Source organism: Schistocerca nitens, chromosome 5 (genome assembly GCF_023898315.1).
Source record: "Schistocerca nitens isolate TAMUIC-IGC-003100 chromosome 5, iqSchNite1.1, whole genome shotgun sequence".
NCBI lineage: Eukaryota > Metazoa > Arthropoda > Insecta > Orthoptera > Acrididae > Schistocerca > Schistocerca nitens.
The window spans coordinates 582,841,708-582,862,147 of record NC_064618.1 but is presented as its reverse complement, the minus strand read 5'-3'; the positions used below and the strand labels follow the sequence as shown (position 1 = coordinate 582,862,147).

Below are 20,440 nucleotides of genomic sequence, written 5' to 3'. Positions count from 1 at the left end.
AAAGGAATGCAATCACTTTTTTATTGTTCTTCTCCTTTTATTAATGTGGCAGTCAGTTGACAACATAGGACCTTTTGTATTCTTAGGCATATTGAGGATGACAGTAAATGAGATGGATGTAGGCAACACTGTCAGCTGTGATGTTTAGTGAGGTAACACACTAAGTAGAATTCTGTCATGATGCATCTTATTAGAAGTGAGGCAGTCATTTTTATAGTTTAATTATCATGAGTCAATGGGTGAATGTAAGTAATTTAAATAGTAAAGGTAACAAGTCACTGAATAGTTGAAGTACTGCATTGTTCATAGGTACATCATGCGCGTGCACGCATGCACGCACACCCACCCACCCACCCACCCACCCACACACACACACACACACACACACACACACACACACACACACACACATGGCTACATTATCCCAGCTGATAGTATTGTTCTAGTAGTGTACCTCAACTAGCATGAAGGGTTGTGTCAAGTGAAGTGGACAAGGGGAGAAAAGAGGTAAGGAGAGGGGTTGGGGGAGGGTGGTTGATGCCTGTGAGGAGGAGCCACAAGGAGCACAGGATAGGAATGTGTAACCTGTGAGCTCATTCTGGTCACAGTCAGAGGGGTTGTGTGCAGTGCCCGATGATTTGAAGGAGTAGACTGGGAGGGGAAGATAGAGCAAAGGAAGAGGGAGACCACAGAATAGGTGGGTGAGTGCAGGAAGAGTGAAGTTAGGATTGTGGGGCACATATGGAGGTGGTCATGGGGCAGGGGCTGTTGAAGATTTAGGCCAGTTATGTGAGATTAAAGGATATGTTGGAAGCAAAACTCCCATCTATGTAATTTAAAGAAACTGGAGTTGAGGAAGGATCCATATGGCTTGGGTTGTAATGCCACCATGAAATCATGCATGTTCAGCTACATGTTCTGTGACTGGGGTGATTAACTGTGCTCTAGCCACTGTTTGACAGTTGAGTGGACAGCTGATTGCTAGTCATCCACACTTAAAATGCTGTGCTAATATTAGAGCACAGCTGGTATGTGATATGACTGTTTTCACAGGTGATGCTGCTTCTGAAGGGACAGGAATGTCTGTGATAGGAGTAGAATACATTGTGATGGTTGGTTCTTCCAGATATATTTTGTACTGTTTCTTCCACGGGGGTATGACATACATGACAAGGAGTAACGAGTACCTCAGGTGGTAAGGTGAACTAGGATGTTACACAGATTGGATGAAAGGCAGAACACCCACTTTGAGGGGTGAGAGATATTGTGGGTACTATGATTCTTATTTATGAGCCTGATGATAAGTAGCTGAAACCCTAGGAAAGAATATAGTTCAGTTGTTCCAGTCAAGGATGATATTGTGACAAAGGGGGTGTTCCTTTGCACCTGGTCCCTGGATGCTGTCAGAGCATATGGCAAAGGATATCTGTCTGCAGATTATGTCTGGGGTCAGTGAAGGCTTTGGTAATACCTTCAGCATACTAGGAAAGGGACTGCTTGACACTACAGATGAACTACCCTTTGGTGACCGCTTGACACTACAGATGAACTATCCTTGGGTGACCAGACTATATTGAAGTGACATTTTGGCTTGGATGGGATGGCAGGTACCAGACTTCATGTTCTGTTGTTGATTAGTGAGCTTGATATGGACAGAGGCTTTGACGGAGGCATAAGAAAAGTGGAGGTCAATGTCCAGGAAGGTGGGGCACTGAGCTGAGGAGAACCAGGTGGAGCAGATGGAGGAGATGTTGCAGCTGTGGAAGAATTTGGATATAGTGTCTTCATCCTGGGTCTAGATCATGAAGATATTGTCGGTAAACATGAATCCATCTTGGTGTTTGGGATTTTGGGTAGCTGGGATCATTTCCTCTAGATGGTCATTAAACAGGCTGGCATAAGAGTTTCCATATGGGTGTCCTTGGTGATTGTGTGGATTTGTTTGTTACCTTTTCCTAACAGGAGGCATATTTTAGTGCTAGGAAGTAATTAAGTACACATATAAGGAATGAGATGATGGTTTTGGATTCAGAAGGATGCAGAGAGAAGTAGGGTTCAACAGCGCCATAGTGGATGTTTCTTTTATAGCAAGGTGAGGGATGAGGGTGGCTGATAGTAGGGAAGTCATTCCTGTCTGATGTGGGAACTTAGGCTGAGGGCACCTAGTTGAGGTATTGGTTAACAAGAGCTGAGATACTTTTGGTGGCATTTGGGATTGTCAGATTTATGGATTTTGAGAAGCATGTAGAAGGAGGATGTGTTGGGTGGTTGGGGTGAGGAGGGAGAATGATTCTGGGTAAATCTTCTGAGACGGGCCTAAGGATTTGAGCAGGGACAGGTTATCCTGGACACTTTTGGATGGAATCATCATGGCAGAGCTTGTAAGTTGAAGGATCAAACATTTTCTGGATGCCTTCTGTCAGACATTCAACCCACCAGCCAAGCAACTGTACAAGCACATTGTAGCTATAATGGTATGTGTGAGTTTACTATTTAGCTCTGAAGAAGGATTTGTCCAAAAGCCACCGAGCGAGGTGGCGCAGTGGTTAGACACTGGACTCGCATTCGGGAGGACGACGGTTCAATCCCGCGTCCGGCCATCCTGATTTAGGTTTTCCGTGATTTCCCTAAATCGCTCCAGGCAAATGCCGGGATGGTTCCTTTCAAAGGGCACGGCCGACTTCCTTCCCCGTCCTTCCCTAATCCGATGAGACCGATGACCTCGCTGTCTGGTCTCCTTCCCCAACAACCAACCAACCTTGTCCAAAAGCTAGCAAAGTTTTTAGTCTAGTTTGTTTGCCTATTTATGAAACTACTAAATTCATATTATGTACCATCTTGCCATGTAGCTTTACAGACATACCTGTCAGTATCAGAACGAATTAAATTTTTTGGTTCTTTCACATCTACACTTCCATTGGTAGATAGCAGGATAATGTTCTTTTTCTTCATTATGTTTCCTGAAAAATGAAGAAAAACAATAACAATTCAGTCTCTGTAACTTTTATTAATGCAGTAAAATGTCAATTTAGTATTATGAGAGACAGTTTTTGATGTAAATGTATATAAAAAATTAAAACTGTGATTATTAAAATTATGCATCACAATAATATGAACAGTTTATAGTTCAGACATCTGAGGAGTGAAGCTATTTTTAGAATGAAAAAAAGCACTTTAACCAGAAAAATGCTTTGATCTTTTCTCATCTCATACTTACTTCCCTTTGGTGGATGTGCTTGTGTATATACTAACCCATGACATGCACTTAAGGAAAACTCAAATCATGTGCTACTGAAATTATTTTGAACGTACAAATAAGGGTAAAAGATGTCGAATGACAAAGAGGGAGGACTCACAAAAAATAAAATTATAAAATGAGATGTTAGACTCTGAAATCTTGGAACCACTGGATCTAAGTGTAATGAAAAGGTCAAGTGAGGTCATTTCTTCATTTAAGTATTGCATTTTCTACAAACAAAAGGGTACTAAAAGGCAGAAATTTAAGCAAATTGGTCACAGAGAAAGTAATCCATATGAGAAATAAAGTTTTACTTCTATCACTGCTTAAATAAAAAAAATATATATATTTATCTACTTCTCTACAAAATTGAGGGAAGAGCACTTTCAACTTCTGAAATAAACAAAAGCTTGCTTTGTTAGGATTCTCTCTCTCTCTCTGTCGCTCTGTAAAACTCTCTTTGTACTCTGAGTGGTTTGATATGGTCCATCACAGCTTCCTCTCCACACCCATTTCAGAGTGGCACTCCTATTGTTTTTTGGATACATTTCAATCTTTATTTTTACCATTTCCCTCTAATACTGTGGAAATTATTCCTGATATCTTAACATTATGTCCATCATACTGTCTCTTCTTATTGTCAATATTTTACACATGTTCCTCTCCTCACTGAGTCTGTGAAAGACCTCCTGACTTCTTATCTTATCAATCAACCTAATTTTGGAGATATTTCTACAGCATAACATCTTAAATGCTTTGATGCTCTTCTTTTCCAGTTTTCTCACAGTTCATCATTCATTCCCACCCACAGATGTGCTCCAGGCATATATTCTCAGAAAATGTTTCCTCAAATTAAAGCTAATGTATGACCGTAGCAGACTTCTTTTAGCTAGGAATGGCCTTTTTGCCAGTGCTTGTCTGATTTTTATGTTTACTTGCTTCATCCATCATATGTTATCTCGCTTACAACTATAAGTTTTCCTGATAAGCAAAAGCAAAAGAGATATTCTTTTACCCTTAATTTTAATCCCATTCCTGGACTTATCTTTTATTTTAGTCATTGTTTCTTTGATGTACAATTGAACAGCATGGAAGAAAGACTGCATCACTGTCTTAAATAGTTTTTAATTTGAGCACTTCATTCTTGATTGTGCATTCTTATTATTCCTTCTTTGTTCTGTAGTTACTATCCCAGTAAGATTTGTTGACATGATAACAGCATTTGACAATGTAAAATGTCCAAGATGTTCACAATTCTCAGGGAAATAGCTACATGCTACAGGGAAATATGGGTGTTATTCAATTACAGAACTGACTTAATGTATTGAACAGTCTACTGAGCATAGAATATGGATTTAGATTAACTGGAGAAAGGCAAAAGTAATAAGGGCAGAAATGAGATTACTTATTTAGTTAATATCAAAATTGTGGCCAAAAAAGTAGATGAGTGAAGGAATTCTCCTACCTTGAAGGTTGACTGTGTGTGGAGTACACAAGACGGTTTTTTTAGCTTAGGAAATTCTCAATCCATTTCAGACAATAACAGCTGTAGGAGAGCCAGTATAGAGTGGGATTCAAAAGTGAAATCATTAAAATCCAAGTGATCAACTTGTAACATTTCCTGGCCATACCTGTGTGTTAGCACTGTTTCACTTTTGTAGCCATCTCAGGCAACTTTTGCTCACAGGGGAAGGAATTTTAGTTTAAGCTGAATATAATGGGCTGGGGTTTACCTAACCCTGCTAAATGGTGGTTGCTGGAACCTATTAGATGGTCTTGGTGAGAAATTTCCCCATGACAGTGGTTATAGAGAGGGCCTCATGATGTCCTGTCAAGGGGCAGCAACTGACGTGTTGAAAGCAAGAGCAGGATAATGGCCAATGACAGGGCTTACGTTTTGCTCTTGATTTCTGACTGGCTGAAAGGTCTGTATTTTAAACAGTTTTGAGAAGTGGTATGGAGCTCACAAAATAGTGGTGTCCCTCATTGTGTAGGGAAGACATGTGTCCTCAGAGGTGTAGTTCTGTAGTTGATCTGTATTCTGGAAATCTGGGTTTTATATCCATCATTATCAATACTGGGACTGAGTGCAATACAGAAAACTGATGGTATTTGTAGTGTATTCTCATGGCTGGCAAGTGATTTTTGCTTAGGCATTTTCCAGCTGTGCTTTATGAGTTGTAAGGAGTAATAAGTGTGAACTTGTGTGCTAAGTTACGTCTATATGAAAATTGGAGATTTTAGCTGATTGGAGGTGGTAGTTGGATAAAAACTGAAGGACTTGGCTAGAGGTTTTTATTACATAGTGAAAACTACATCTGCATAGCGCAAATCCAATAGTGATGCTTTTACATTGAGCTTCTCCTGGTTGATACTGAACTGTATTCCCATGTGGTTGTCAGGTAATTATCAATGACAATTGCTAATAGCAAGTTGAAAGTGATTTAGTGAACTGTTAGTCATGACACATTGCAACCCACTCATTGGATCCTGGAATAATACCTGCAAGTAGTTAGGTGGTAGTTGGATTTGTAAGAATAACCCTGTCTTGCAGGTCAAAGTGTGGCTGGTTACCATTATTTAATCTGATTGAGCAGTGAATCATGTCATTGGTCTCACATTCTGCATACTGCCTACAGAGAATCTGGCCATGGCTGTGAGTGTGATTTCATATGACGCCATGGAAGTTTTATACATGAATAAAAGGAACATTTCAGCTGGTGACACCTTTGCCAAGATTGAAATCGCCACACAAAACTGCATCTTCTTTGGCTGGAAGCACCAGCAATCATACCTTTACCAGCCATAGACATAAACTTTGCATCTTTACCCATGGGAGAGATCAACTGTTGCATCAATTTTAACATCATCATTGGCTGCTTGTCGAAGAAAAACAGTAAATTATATGCTAAGGCTGAGCACAATTCATGTTTTACAGTTTGAGTGTAAGTTATTGGTTTTGTATTGTTTCAGCTTTTCCTCATAAGTCCTTCAAATTGCTGAAATCTATGATGATGATTTAGCATTTAGGGGAGATATTTGTGAAGGAGTGGCTGGAAGATTTTAAGTGTTTCAATTTCTGTGAACTTTTGGCAAGTTTGGATCACTGGAGAAGGTGGAAAGCCAATGTATGGTACCCACAAAAAGGAAATTGAAAAACCCAATGTAAGAGAGAAATTTTGAAGCCATTTTAGTTTTGAAACCTAATGTAATAACACAGATTCCAGATAATGTACTGAACAATATAATTAATGACTTACACTATGTAAAATGGAAAAATATATGAGTGCTAAGTCAAATTCTGGACAGTGAGCTTAGGGAGGAAGTGAACAGCATCAACACAAAAGGTGTGGAAAAATGTAGGAGTACAGAAGAATCTAAGCTATCTTCTGAAGGAGAAAGTGAGAATTTAAAAGAATGTGCAAAATAGGTGATTTAGGAGACAAATTTTGTTATTATCAGGTTGGAATAGTCTATATCACAGAAGTAGGGCACTATAAGAAACCATAAGTATCTAATCATGTGTTCGCAGAAAGCTCATCATAAGAAGCTGATACAGGACCTGAAAGAGAAGACTCAAATGAAACTGAAGAGATGGTATCTGAATTTTAAACTGTTTTAGCACAGTTAGATGTGCCTGAAATTTTGGCTGTGTCTGATAGTGAGACCTTCCAGAAATGGGAGCTATTCCAGTGCTAAAGCTAGAGAAAGTTTATTCTGCATCATTATTGGAAAAAGTATGGGTATTTTAGCATGTTACTATCAACTGCAGGATCCATCTGGCACAAGGAATCCGTGCAGGAAAGGATGTTCTGTTGCCTCTCATGTCTATATATTTGGAAGTGGGAGGATTCTGAGATTCTCCAGAATCTGTGGGTGAATCAGAAAGGTGTTGTGAAAAGTGCATCTATCACTTTTCAAGAGTGAGAAGTGTTTGTGTGTGCATTTCACAATGTAAGAGAAGCAGAAAGGAGACACACAAGAAATGAAAGAACTGGTCTCAAGGATTTTTCAGGAATGTAGGAGTCAGAGAGCAGCAAAGCAAATTTTTTAAATTGCTGCACTTCCCAAGGATCCTGGATGCTGAGACTGGCTGACAACATTTGCAGTCATGAGTACAAACATGACTTCCTCAAATTATCGTACAGTTATGACATATGTGATACATGAGGTGGAGTTTTCCACCAAAATCTGTCACAAGTGCATAAGACAGAATTTCCATCAGAGCTTCAATGACTTAAGAAATTGCTAGGTGATGGTTCAAATCCTCCCATGATCTTTTCTAACTCCACTTCATCTGATGCTGAAAACTCCTGACCGTCCTCAGTGATCCTTTTGATATATAATGTATTTATCATAATGTACTTTTTATAAGTTTTGTGCTAGTATAAAATCTCTCTTTGGCATAGAAATTCAAGAATTACATGTCTGCAGAAATAATTCCTGATAGTGAGTGAAATATTCATCTGTCAGTAGTTGAAAATTGTTCTTAAATAAATATGTTGCCACCATTAAATAGGCTTTGAAAACACAAACAGCTAACTACTGTAAGATATGGAATCTGTAGCAACAGCCCTTACTATATAACAAAAGAGGAACATCTAACATCCAATTCCATGAAATATTGTACAGCTTTTTGCAAATACTGAAAATATGCAACATATTACTGAAAACAAAGATGATGTAACTTACCAAACGAAAGCGTTGGTATGTTGATAGACTCACAAACAAACACAAACACACACACAAAATTCAAGCTTTCACAACCAACGGTTGTTTCATCAGGAAAGAGGGAAGGAGAGGGAAAGACGAAAGGATTAGGGTTTTAAAGGAGAGGATATGGAGTCATTCCAATCTTGGGAGCAGAAGGACTTATCTTCGGGGGAAAAAAGGACAGGTATACACTTGCGCATACACACATATCCATCTGCACATACACAGACACAAGCAGTCATATGTAAAGGCAAAGAATTTGGGCAGAGATGTCAGTCAAGGTGGAAGTACAGAGGCAAAGATGATGTTGAATGACAGGTGAAGTAAGAGCGGTGGCAACTTGAAATTAGCGGAGGTTGAGGCATGGTGGGTAACGGGAAGAGAGGATATATTGAAGGGCAAGTTCCCATCTCCGGAGTTCTGGTAGGTTGGTGTTAGTGGGAAGTATCCAGATAACCCGGACGGAGTAACACTGTGCCAAGATGTGCTGGCTGTGCACCAAGGCATGTGTAGCCACAGGGTGATCCTCATTACCAACAAACACTGTCTGCTTGTGTCCATTCATGCGAATGGACAGTTAGTTGCTGGTCATTCCCATATAGAAAGCTTTACAGTGTAGGCAGGTCAGTTGGTAAATCACGTGCGTGCTTTCACACGTGGCTCTGCCTTTGATCGTGTACACCTTCCGGGTTACAAGACTGGAGTAGGTGGTGGTGGGAGGGTGCATGGGACAGGTTTTACACCAGGGGCAGTTACGAGGGTAGGAGCCAGAGGGTAGGGAAGGTGGTTTGGGGATTTCATAGAGATGAACCAAGAGGTTAGGAAGGTTAGGTGGATGGCAGAAAGACACTCTTGGTGGAGTGGGGAGGATTTCATGAAGGATGGATCTCATTTCAGGGCAGGATTTGAGGAAGTTGTATCCCTGCTGGAGAGCCACATTCAGAGTCTGATCCAGTCCCAGAAAGTATCCTGTCACAAGTGGGGCACTTTTGGGGTTCTTCTGTGGGAGGTTCTGGGTTTGAGGGGATGAGGAAGTGGCTCTGCTTATTTGCTTCTGTACCAGGTCGGGAGGGTAGTTGCGGGATGTGAAAGCTGTTTTCAGGCTGTTGGTGTAATGGTTCAGGGATTCAGGACTGGAGCAGATTCGTTTGCCACGAAGACCTAGGCTGTAGGGAAGGGACCATTTGATATGGAAAGGGTGGCAGCTGTTGTAATGGAGTTACTGTTGCTTGTTGGTGGATGCGTGAAGTTGGCCATTGGATAGATGCAGGTCAACTTCAAGGAAAGTGGCATGGGATTTGGAGTAGGACCAGGTGAATCTAATGGAACCAAAGGAATTGAGGTTGTAGAGGAAATTCTGGAGTTCTTCTTCACTGTGAGTCCAGATCATGAAGATGTCATCTATAAATCTGTACCAAACTTTGGGTTGGCAGGCCTGGGTAACCAAGAAGGCTTCCTCTGAGGGACCCATAAATAGGTTGGCGTACGAGGGGGCCATCCTGGAACCCAAGGCTGTTCCCTTTAGTTGTTGGTATGTCTGGCCTTCGAAAGTGAAGAAGTTGTGAGTCAGGATGAAGCTGGCTAAGGTAATGAGGAAAGAGGTTTTAGGTAGGGTGGCAGGTGATCGGCATGAAAGGAAGTGCTCCATTGCAGCAAGGCCCTGGATGTGCAGAATATTTGTGTATAAGGAAGTGGCATCAATGGTTACAAGGATGGTTTCTGGGGATAACAGATTGGGTAAGGATTCCAGGCGTTCGAGAAAGTGGTTGGTGTCTTTGATGAAGGATGGGAGACTGCATGTAATGGGTTGAAGGTGTTGATCTACGTAGGCCGAGATATGTTCTGTGGGGTCTTGGTAACCAGCTGCAATGGGGCGGCTGAGATGATTGGGTTTGTGAAATTTAGGAAGTAGGTAGAAGGTAGGAGTGTAGGGTGTCGGTGGGGTCAGGAGGTTGATGGAGTCAGGTGAAAGATTTTGTAGGGGGCCTAAGGTTCTGAGGATTCCTTGAAGCTCCACCTGGACATCAGGAATGGGATTACCTTGGTAAACTTTGTATGTAGAGTTGTCTGAAAGCTGACGCAGTCCCTCAACCACATACTCCCGACAATCAAATACCACTGTCATGGAACCCTTGTCTGCCGGAAGAATGACGATGGATCAGTCAGCCTTCAGATCACAGGTAGCCTGAGCTTCAACAGTGGTGATGTTGGGAGTGGAATTAAGGATTTTCGAGATGGATTGAGAGGCAAGGCTCGAAGTGAGAAATTCCTGGAAGGTTTGGAGAGGGTGATTTGGAGGAAGAGGAGGTGGGTCCCGCTGTGACAGAGGACAGAACTGTTCCAGGCAGGGTTCAATTTGGATAGTGTCTTGGGCAGTTGGATCATTAGGAGTAGGATTAGGATTATTTTTCTTCATGGCAAAGTGATATTTCCAGCAGAGAGTACGAGTGTAGGACCATAAATCTTTGATGAGGGCTGTTTGGTTGAATCTGGGAGTAGGGCTGAAGGTAAGGCCTTTGCATAGGACAGAGGTTTCGGATTGGGAGAGAGGTTTAGAGAAAAGGTTAACTACTGAATTAGGGTGTTGTGGTTCCAGATTGTGTTGATTAGAATTTTGAGGTTTTGGGGAGAGTGGAGCTGGAAGTGGGAGATTGAGTAGATGGGAGAGACTGGGTCTGTGTGCAATGAGAGGAGTTTGAGGTTTGCTGGAAAGGTTGTGGAGGGTGAGTGAGTTGCCGTTCCGGAGGTGGGAAACCAGGAGATTGGATTGTTTTTTGAGGTGGAGGGTGGCATGCTGTTCTAATTTGCGGTTGGCCTGTAGAAGGATGCTCTGAACAGCCGGTGTGGATGTGGGAGAGGAAAGATTGATAACTTTTATTAAGGATAGGAGTTGATGGGTGTGTTCATTGGCTGAGTTGATGTGTAGGTGAAGGATTAGGTGGGTGAGGGCTGTGGATTGTTCAGTTTGGAACCGGTATAGGGACTGATGGAAAGAAGGGCTACAGCCAGAGATGGGAACTTTAAGTGTGAGGCCTTTGGGGGTAATGCAAATGTCAGACAAATCTGAGTAAATAAAATATGGGAGCATAATCTGCCTAGGGCGAAGGCATGTTTGTGGAGGGAAATTAAATAAAACTTAATGGGGTCGTTGTGGGGATGTTGTGAGGGTGACATGGTATTAGAATGTGGAAAGTGTGACATGAGGCTGAAATGAAAATGAAAATGAAAATAAAAATATATGGGGGAGACATAAAGGTGAACTAGAAAGCAACTGGAGATCTGGTGTGAAAAAAGTCAAAAAGTGTTGGTAAAAGCTGAGCTATGTTGATACTGTGGTGAAATTGGCTTGGTAAACAACGATGTGCACAAAGGTTAGGTGGTTGTGTTGCCGCCAAAACACGTTGAAGGGTGGAGAAATTTGGGAAAATTTCGAGGAAACTGCGTGTAAATGTATTAAAAGAAGAAGTTTTGTGGTGGAAGATTATGAAAATGAGGCTAACAATTGTCTGACGAAGAAATAATGACGTTAAAACCTATGGGAAGCGGCTAAAAATGATCAGTGATGTGGGAAAAATGGAAATGGAAATAAAGCGAAAGTTGTTAGAACTAGCTGAAATGGTTGTTTAATAGGCAAAAGGAACTGTTTGTGAACTGGAAATGGTGGATTTTATAGCAGCGGTAGTGTTGAAAGCGGAAAAAAAATTTTGGTTAAGGTTTTTAAGTGGGTTACATGTTATTGAGTATATATAGGCAAGATAAAATTGTACAGTGGATTACAGTAAAAAGGAGAAGGTGAATACAAAGTGAAACTACTTGCACAAACAGAAAGTGAAAGTGAGATGGCAGAAAAGAATTCGAAATGCAACAGTGACATTAACAAATGTAATTGTTGGGTTCAAATTAATGATATGAATATAATAGAGGGAAACATTCCACATGGGAAAAATATATCTAAAAACAAATATGATGCAACTTACCAAACGAAAATGTTGGTATGTTGATAGACACACAAACAAACACAAACACACACACAAAAATTCTAGCTTTTGCAACCAATGGTTGCTTCATCAGGAAAGACGGGAAGGATAGGGAAAGACGAAAGGAAGTGGGTTTTAAGGGAGAGGGTAAGTAGTCATTCCAATCCCGGGAGTGGAAAGACTTACCTTAGGGGGAAGAAAGGACAGGTATACACTTGCGCACACACACATATCCATCCGCACATATACAGACACAAGCAGACATATGTAAAGGCAAAGAATTTGGGCAGAGATGTCAGTCAAGGTGGAAATACAGAGGCAAAGATGATGTTGAATGACAGGTGAGGTAAGAGCGGCTCCTACCCTTGTAACTGCCCCTGGTGTAAAACCTGTCCCATGCACCTTCCCACCACCACCTACTCCAGTCCTGTAAGCCAGAAGGTGTACACGATCAAAGGCAGAGCCACGTGTGAAAGCACACACGTGATTTACCAACTGACCTGCCTACACTGTGAAGCTTTCTATATGGGAATGACCAGCAACAAACTGTCCATTCGCATGAATGGACACAAGCAGACAGTGTTTGTTGGTAATGAGGATCACCCTGTGGCTAAACATGCCTTGGTGCATGGCCAGCACATCTTGGCACAGTGTTACTCCGTCCGGGTTATCTGGATACTTCCCACTAACACCAACCTACCAGAACTCCGGATATGGGAACTTGCCCTTCAATATATCCTCTCTTCCCGTTACCCACCATGCCTCAACCTCCACTAATTTCACGTTGCCGCTGCTCATACCTCACCTGTCATTCAACATCATCTTTGCCTCTGTACTTCCACCTCGACTGACATCTCTGCCCAAATTCTTTGCCTTTACATGTGTCTGCTTGTGCCTGTATATGTGTGGATGGATATGTATGTGTGTGCGAGTGTATACCTGTCCCTTTTTCCCGCTAAGGTAAGTCTTTCCGCTCCCGGGATTGGAGTGACTCCTTACCCTCTTCCTTAAAACTCACATCCTTTCGTCTTTCCCTCTCCTTCCCTCTTTCCTGATGAAGCAACCGTTGGTTGTGAAAGCTTGAATTTTGTGTGTGTGTTTGTGTTTGTTTGTGTGTCTATCAACATACCAATACTTTTATTTGGTACGTTACATCATCTTTGTTTTTAGATATACTTTTCCCACATGGAATTTTTCCCTCTATTATATTCATATCATCATATTACTGAGAAATATAGAATTATTGCAGGCAGAGATGTCTATCTACAGTATATCTCTTGTCATATGACAGATGCCAGAACAGCTGATCAGTATTTTTTATATTATTCAAGTTATAGTAACTGTTGAACATGCTAAAGATACTAACTGTTTGCTAGCATCTTCCTGTACACTCACTTCTTTCTAATGTCTTAAACAACAAATTCATCAGTTACCATAATGTTGTTTTTCTTTCAGATAACAGTACTCCATACTTTTTATGAACTACTGGAAATTAAAATTTTAAGTCAAATATGTTGCCTTTTCTTGTCGCAATTTTTCTGCTCATAACTGCAGCAGTAATGATAATAATAAAGTTTAACTGACCTAGTGCTGATGTGTTGAGTTTTCCAATGAATTTTATACTGAGCAGTGCTTTTGAATCAGTAAAACCTGATGTACAAGTAATGTTTTGACAAACAACATCCTCACGTGTACAATTTAAGTACAGTATGTTATCTGTTGAAGAGACACTGGCATCACTGTTCACTTCAGGAAGCTTTATAGTCTTTGTCACCTCTCTCTTTGGTCTTGATTGGTCCATTTCTATACCGTTTACTTCCTGAATTTCTGGTATTATATCATTGTAGCTGCTGGTTGGCAATGGAGGGTCTGATTCACATTGGATGACATACCTTCCTTGTGTTACCTGAAAGGAGAGTATATGAAATTAATTTTATTTGAATGGCCCTATAGTTAAGAAAAATAGGCACTCATAACTTAGGGATGTGTTAGCATTTTTTATAAGTCCTTAATGGTTCTTGAAGCTGATGCTAGTTCTAGATATGCAGTAACATAGTTTTAACAAAGCAGGGGGAAGCCTTGATCCATAGCAATGTTTCAAGAACTATACAGTAATTTACATGAAGTGAAATAAGGAAATTATTGTAATAGAGTGTTGTTGTTTGAAACTGAAACCTGACCGTAGCACAGGCATTGAAAATGTGGCAGTGTAATGTACACAGGTGAACAAATTTATTTTAATTGAAACTTCAGAGCTGAGAGGCCGTGGTTGATGTATAAAATTTTCACCTAACGTTTCGTCTCCATCTGTGGGAGACATCTTCTGAAGTCGTCCGGCTACTTCCGGACGACGTCAGAAGATGTCCCCCGCAGATGGAGATGAAACGTTAGGTGAAAATTTTATACATTGACCATAGCCTCTCGGCTTGGAAGTTTCAACTGAAGACAACACCGGCCATGAAAGCCTACACTATATGATTAAATTTATTTCATCTAATAATCTATAAATGCTAGCTAACATATGGATGAACAGGTGTGAGATGAACTGTTACAATGAAAACAGAAGAACAAAGATTTAAAAAGTTGTCTCATGGATAACTGTCACTGAAACAGTAGAAGAAAACATGTTATTCTAAATTACCAATGGTGGTTTACAGCAGCTATGGTTATTTTTCTGTGGTTATGCTATCTACAGTAACTAGAATATAGTTTCTGATAAAATATATTGTGACATTCTAGTTCACTTCTGATAATGATGAAAATAAATGTTACAATTTAAACAAGTGCTGTTTGTTTCATTATTGTGACTGGATTACCTATGATATTTCTGTTTTTCAAAAAAGACAATGAAGAATGAATAAGCATTTGTTCTGTTAAAAAGAAGTCCATTTTCTCTGCTTGAATGATGTGCACATTTTTTTCTTTCAATAAACAGGAAGCAATTTATTGAAGGTCCTTGGGTTAAGCTGATGTACTCTGTGGCATACATAAGAAATTATGTTATAAATAGCAACAACTATGAAAAAACACCTTGTGAATTGTGGACAGGATGAAAGCCTGCTGTACATTACTTACATGTAATAGAATGTGAAGGTTTCATTCATGTACCCAGACAAAGATGTCTTTCTAAATTATCCATGAGAGAAGAAAAAGTCATTTTTACAGGATACTCTCTATACAGCTGCACTTTCAGAATTTGCATGCCAGAAACAAGACAAGTTGTGGAACATAGGGAGTATATATTTAAGAATTTTTGAATGGAAAATACTGATTTGAAATCAAGAAAAGGAAAATTCCAAAGGGAAGGCTTATGTTGCAGAAGTACAAACCAACATTGTACAAGGGAGGAACAATCATGAAGCACCTAATTCTGATAAGGCAGTTAAATGGGTAGTTGGAATGAATGAAGGGATTAACTCCTTGAAGAATCATGATGCTTGGAAATTGGTCAAGGAACCATCTGTTGTCATTGCAGTAAAGGACAGCTTTGTATTTAAAAAGAAGGCAATTGGAGGAAACGAAAATTTTAAAGCCTTTTTAGTTGCAAACAGCTTTAGTCAAGTTGAAGGCAAATACTAAAGTGAGCTTTATGTTTCTGTTTCCAATTTTCAAACAATTCATCTACTGATAACAGCCAATGATGAGAAAAATTGGCATATTGGTCAACAAAGTGTGAATAGTGCATACAAACATAGCAAATTAAAAGAATATATATCCTTTCTTTCAGCAGAGCTGGACAATTCTGTGAAGTTTGGAATATATTGGTAGAAGTGAAGCTATGAAGATGAGTCATGAGTCATATTTGGGTAGCTCTGTTGGTAGAGCATCTGCCAGTGAAACGAAAAATCCTGGGTTTGAATCCTGGTCTGACGTTAAGGCCAGGTGAGTGGTGAGAGCCAAAGACATGTAAAACCAGTTCCCACTTGCAGAGTTCTGAGATACAATTGTCTGGAGGAATAATCCAGATGGAATGTTTGGTGGAACAGAGACCAAAGTCATGATTGTCATGTTTTCATGATTGTCATGTTGTGTAACATGCTCTGCAACAGGATATTGTGTGCTGGCAGTATACACCCTCTGCCTAAGCCTATTCATCCTAACTGATAGCTTGGTGGTACTCATGCCAATGTAAAAGACCAAAAATTGTTTGCATAACAGCTGGTGTATGATATTTGTCATTTCACAAGTGGTTCTCCCTTTGATAATATATGAGGGAATGTTGGAAAATAAGTTTCCCCTGTTGACAGTGGGCAGAGTTGTGTGATATGGGCAAAAGACGACATGGCAGGTGAACGTGCATGTGCAAGACACCGATACACCATTGGGTAGAGGTCAACTGCAAGCAAGCAGATGGCACTTTTGCAGTGCCTGCACAAAGCGGAGGCCAGCTGCTCAGTCTTTTCCCAGAGCTATGGAGAGAATGTGCATTTTGAAGTCATGGTCAAAGGCGAAAGTGAGAGCTGTTATTCACTATGAATGGGTGCGTGGAGTATCAGGCACAGAAATTCATAACCAATTTGTTGAGGTGTATGGGTCAGGTGTGATATCAAGGCACATGGTGCGGAGATGGTACCAGCAGTTAAGTGATGGACGTCAACACGTGCAGGACATATCGAGACCTGGACAGACGTGCATGGTCACTACAGATGCAAATGCCAGGAAGGTGGAAGATATGATTAAAGATAACCGGCGTATCACCATCAATGGAGTAGTGGCAGAACTTGGGATCAGGCATGGGTGAGCTCATAAGATCTTCCATGGCATTCTTCGATACAGGGTGTCCGCACAATGAGTGTCCCACCAACTGACCCCGACATACATGGGACAACACATGGTGTTCAGCCTGGAACAGATCGTGCAGTACCATGAATCTGGCACTGACCTTCTGTTTTGGATTGTGATGGGGGATGAAACATGGGTCCACCATTACATGCCTGAATCAAGCCTGCATTCATGGAGTGGAAACATCCATCCTCACCTGTCCGAAAGAAGTTCAAAAGCACTCCATCTGCAAGTAAAGTGCTACTCACTGTTTTTTTGGGGGGCACCAAAGGAGTTTTGCTGCTGGACTTTCTGGAAGATGCAACCATCAATGCTGCGTGGTACTGTGCCACTCTGTTGAAATTGAAAGAAGTGATTCGGAAAAAGCGGCCTGGCCTTCTCAGATCTGGCATTCTGCTGTTGGATGACAATGCGAGACCACACAAGGCAACGGCAATGCAAAACCATATGGAACTCTTGGTTGGGAATGCCTACACCATCCGCCTCACAGTCTGGATCTAGCACCAAGTGACTTACATCTGTTTCCTGCTTTGAAGAAGACTCTCGGCAAAAGGCACTTTGGCAGCAATGCTGATGTCAAACAAGCTGTTCAACACTCCTTCCATATGCAACACTCTGATTTTTTTCCTGGAAAGCTTTTTGAAGCTTATAAAGCTGTATGACATATGTCTCAATGTACTTGGAAATTATGTAGAAAAATAAAAGATATGTCTTGTCTTTAATGTCTCACTCTCTTTTTTTTTCCTTTCACACACAACTCTGACCACAGATGACAGGGTACACTTATTTTCCAACTCCCCCATGAATATTTTACCAGTAACAGGGCTGGTATAGGTGGTGACAGGAGGCTGCATAGGACATATCTTATCGTGGGGGTGGTCACAGGAGTAGGAGCCATGTGATAGAGAAATGGGTGCAAAAGAAGCCTAGGACCTCATAAGGGTATTGTGGAAACATATGTCATATACTAGCTGTTACGTAAATACTCTTCAGCCTTTTAAATATGCATAACTACCACATATTTATTGGTAGGATGTATTGGAATATGCAGAAGGTGTATACTGGCAGCACACAATATCTTGTTGCAGAGATTGCTCTACAACATGACAGTCATGACCTCAGTGCCTGTTTCACTGAAAGTACCATCGTCCTCCAGACACCTGTTTCTCAGAACTCCACAAGTAAAAACTGATGTTACAACATATCAATGGTTCTCAACCGTTCATTTTGTGACCTGCCTATCTATTCCTGTCACCGCTACTTAGCTTTACGTTCCTATTAACTCATGCATGATGTTTTGTCAGTAATCTCTGTTTTGCATATTACCACGTCTTCCATCTTTAAGCTCTCGAGTTGTGAAATGTCATCTGGTGCAGTCCTCAACTACCATTCTTTCCTTCTAATACATTCTGTAAGTCTTCCATGACCAAGGGTTTGGGTGGCTTTTCTGAACTCTCCCCATTTTCTAAACCTCACCAGTTTATTTCCTTCAGCCATCTTCCTTCTGCCAGAAAAAGTAGCCACTGGATCAGAAAACTTGAAAATTTAAATACCTTCATATCAGTGTTCTCCTGCCACTGCTTGATGAGTGATTCTTTATCCATCCAGTAACATTGTAGAGTGTGTATAGTTTGAATTACCAGTTCTAAGTGTATCACATAAAAATAACAGTTACAAAGCAAATTTCTAGCATCTAGTTTCACAAGTAGTGCTGCCTTTGATGGGACAGGTTATGCTTGTGACTGGATAGGTGTAGGTGGTATTGGGAGGATGTATGGGACAGGTATTGTATCCACATCTGTTACAGGGATATGAGATATGAGGCAAGGAGTTGGGAGCAGGAGTTGTAGAAATGGACAAGGCTATTGTGTAGTTCTGATGGGCAGCAGAATACTATTGTGAGGGGGGCGAGAGTGATAGAGAGCAGGACATTCTCATTTCTGGGAATGAAGAAGGTAGTCAAAATACTGACAGAGGTTGTAATTCATTTTCTCCAGTACTGAGTGGTACTGAGTCATGAGGGGAATGCTCCTCTGTGGCTGGGTGATGGGACTTTGGGAGGTGGTGGATGACTGGAGCCATATGGCACCAGAGATCTGTTTTTGTATGAGATCAGGTGGGTAATTACAGTCTTTGAATCCTCAGTGATACCCTTGGTGTATTTTGCAAGGGGCCACTTGTCAGTCATGAAGCAGTGCCCTTGGGTGGCTAGGCTGTAGGGAAGGGACTTTTTGGCATGGAACGGGTTTCAGCTGTCAAAGTGGAGGAATTTCTGGTGGTTGGTAGGTTTGATATGGATGGAGGTACTGATATAGCCATATTTGAGGTGGAGGTCGATATCAAGAAAGGTGGCTCGTTGGGTTTAAGTAGGATGAGGTGAAGTAAATGACAGTGAAGGTGTTCAGCTTCTGGAGGAATGTGAGTGTCCTCATCCTTGATCTAGATCACAAAGATGTCATCAGTGAATCTGAAACAGGTGAGAGGTTTGGGATTCTAGGTGTTTAGGAAGGATTCCTCTAGATGGCCCATGAATAGTTTGGCATAATAAGGTGCCACGCAGGTGCCCGTAGCCATACCCCAGATTTGTTTGTAGGTAATGCCTTCAAAGGAGAAATAATTGCGGATGAGGATACAGTTGGTCATGGTGACTAGTAAAGGAGGTTGTAGATTTTGAATCTTCTGGGCATTAGGAAAGATACTGTTCAACAGTGGTAAGGCCACTGGCATTTGGGACATTAATATGAAAGTAGGTGGTATCAGTAGTGATGAGCAGGACACCATGTGGCAAAGAAACAGGACCCGATTTGGAAGGAATCAGGAGAGGACGCAAATGTGAAATTAAGTAGTAGAGATTGGGAACATGGCAATTCGAAAGAGATTTATTACATGAGGAAGAGGATGTTGATGATACTGAAGTGGGCAACCTTTTGTAAAATAAAGAGCCTGTGGTAGGGAAGAGAAAGCTCTGTTTGATATGGGCAGTGAAATTAGTGAATTAGCTGAAGAATTCTGTAATTGTAAAAAAGATGGTAATGAGGTAATGGATGTACCAGTGTTAGGGTTAAAAACAGTAGGTGCCACAGGTAAACAGAATAAAGTTGTGAAGTATCAGATTATTTAAAATCTGAACTAGGGGCATAGATTTGGTACACAATTTTTTTGTGGTGTCTGGTCTGAGTGTGGATATTATCTTGGGTATGGATTGGTTACCAGTAATAGACTGCAAAGCAGAAATTAACTGTGTGGATGGTTTTATCAATTTTGATAATCAAGGATCAGAAATGAAGATGAATTTGGAGGGTATGGTGATAGATAACAATAATTTAGTAGGACAATTGGAGATAAGATTGATGCCAATAGCAATGGACATTGGGTATTTAGAACTGAACCTAGACTGTGGTTCTAATGAAGGTGAAAGAGGAACAACAGAAGAATTGAAGGTCCAAATGGACAAGGTAGAAGGGTTAAGTGAGCAGCAGACAGGTAAGCTAAGAGAAGTCCTATGGGTGAATAGAGAAGTATTTTCAGAGAAGCCAGGTAAAGTTAAAAACTTTGAATGCAAGTTAGATCAGAAACCACATTAACCCTTTGCAAGAAAACCTTTCCCTATACCATTCACTTTGAGAGAGGCTGTACATAAGGAAATTGGGAGGATGATAGAGTGTTGTGTTATAGAGAGAAGTAAAACTGAATACAATAGTCCATTAACAGTTGTTGGCAAGAAAGATGG

The 20,440-nt window shown here is 40.9% G+C and overlaps 1 protein-coding gene across 2 annotated transcripts in view; it reads right to left on the bottom strand.

Moving 5' to 3' along the window:
- LOC126260885 (integrin alpha-4-like) overlaps nt 1-20,440 on the bottom strand; it is a 534,755-nt gene that overhangs the window by 79,146 nt on the left and 435,169 nt on the right. For both annotated transcript variants that reach the window (XR_007546657.1, XM_049958327.1), the window contains exons 20-21: nt 13,513-13,834; nt 2,864-2,960 (exon numbers count right to left, since the gene is read on the bottom strand). Coding sequence is in view for 1 of the 2 variants with exons in the window: in XM_049958327.1 (XP_049814284.1) it covers nt 2,864-2,960; nt 13,513-13,834 (419 nt within the window). In the remaining variant the exon portion in view is untranslated. The remainder of the gene's footprint in view (nt 1-2,863; nt 2,961-13,512; nt 13,835-20,440) is intronic.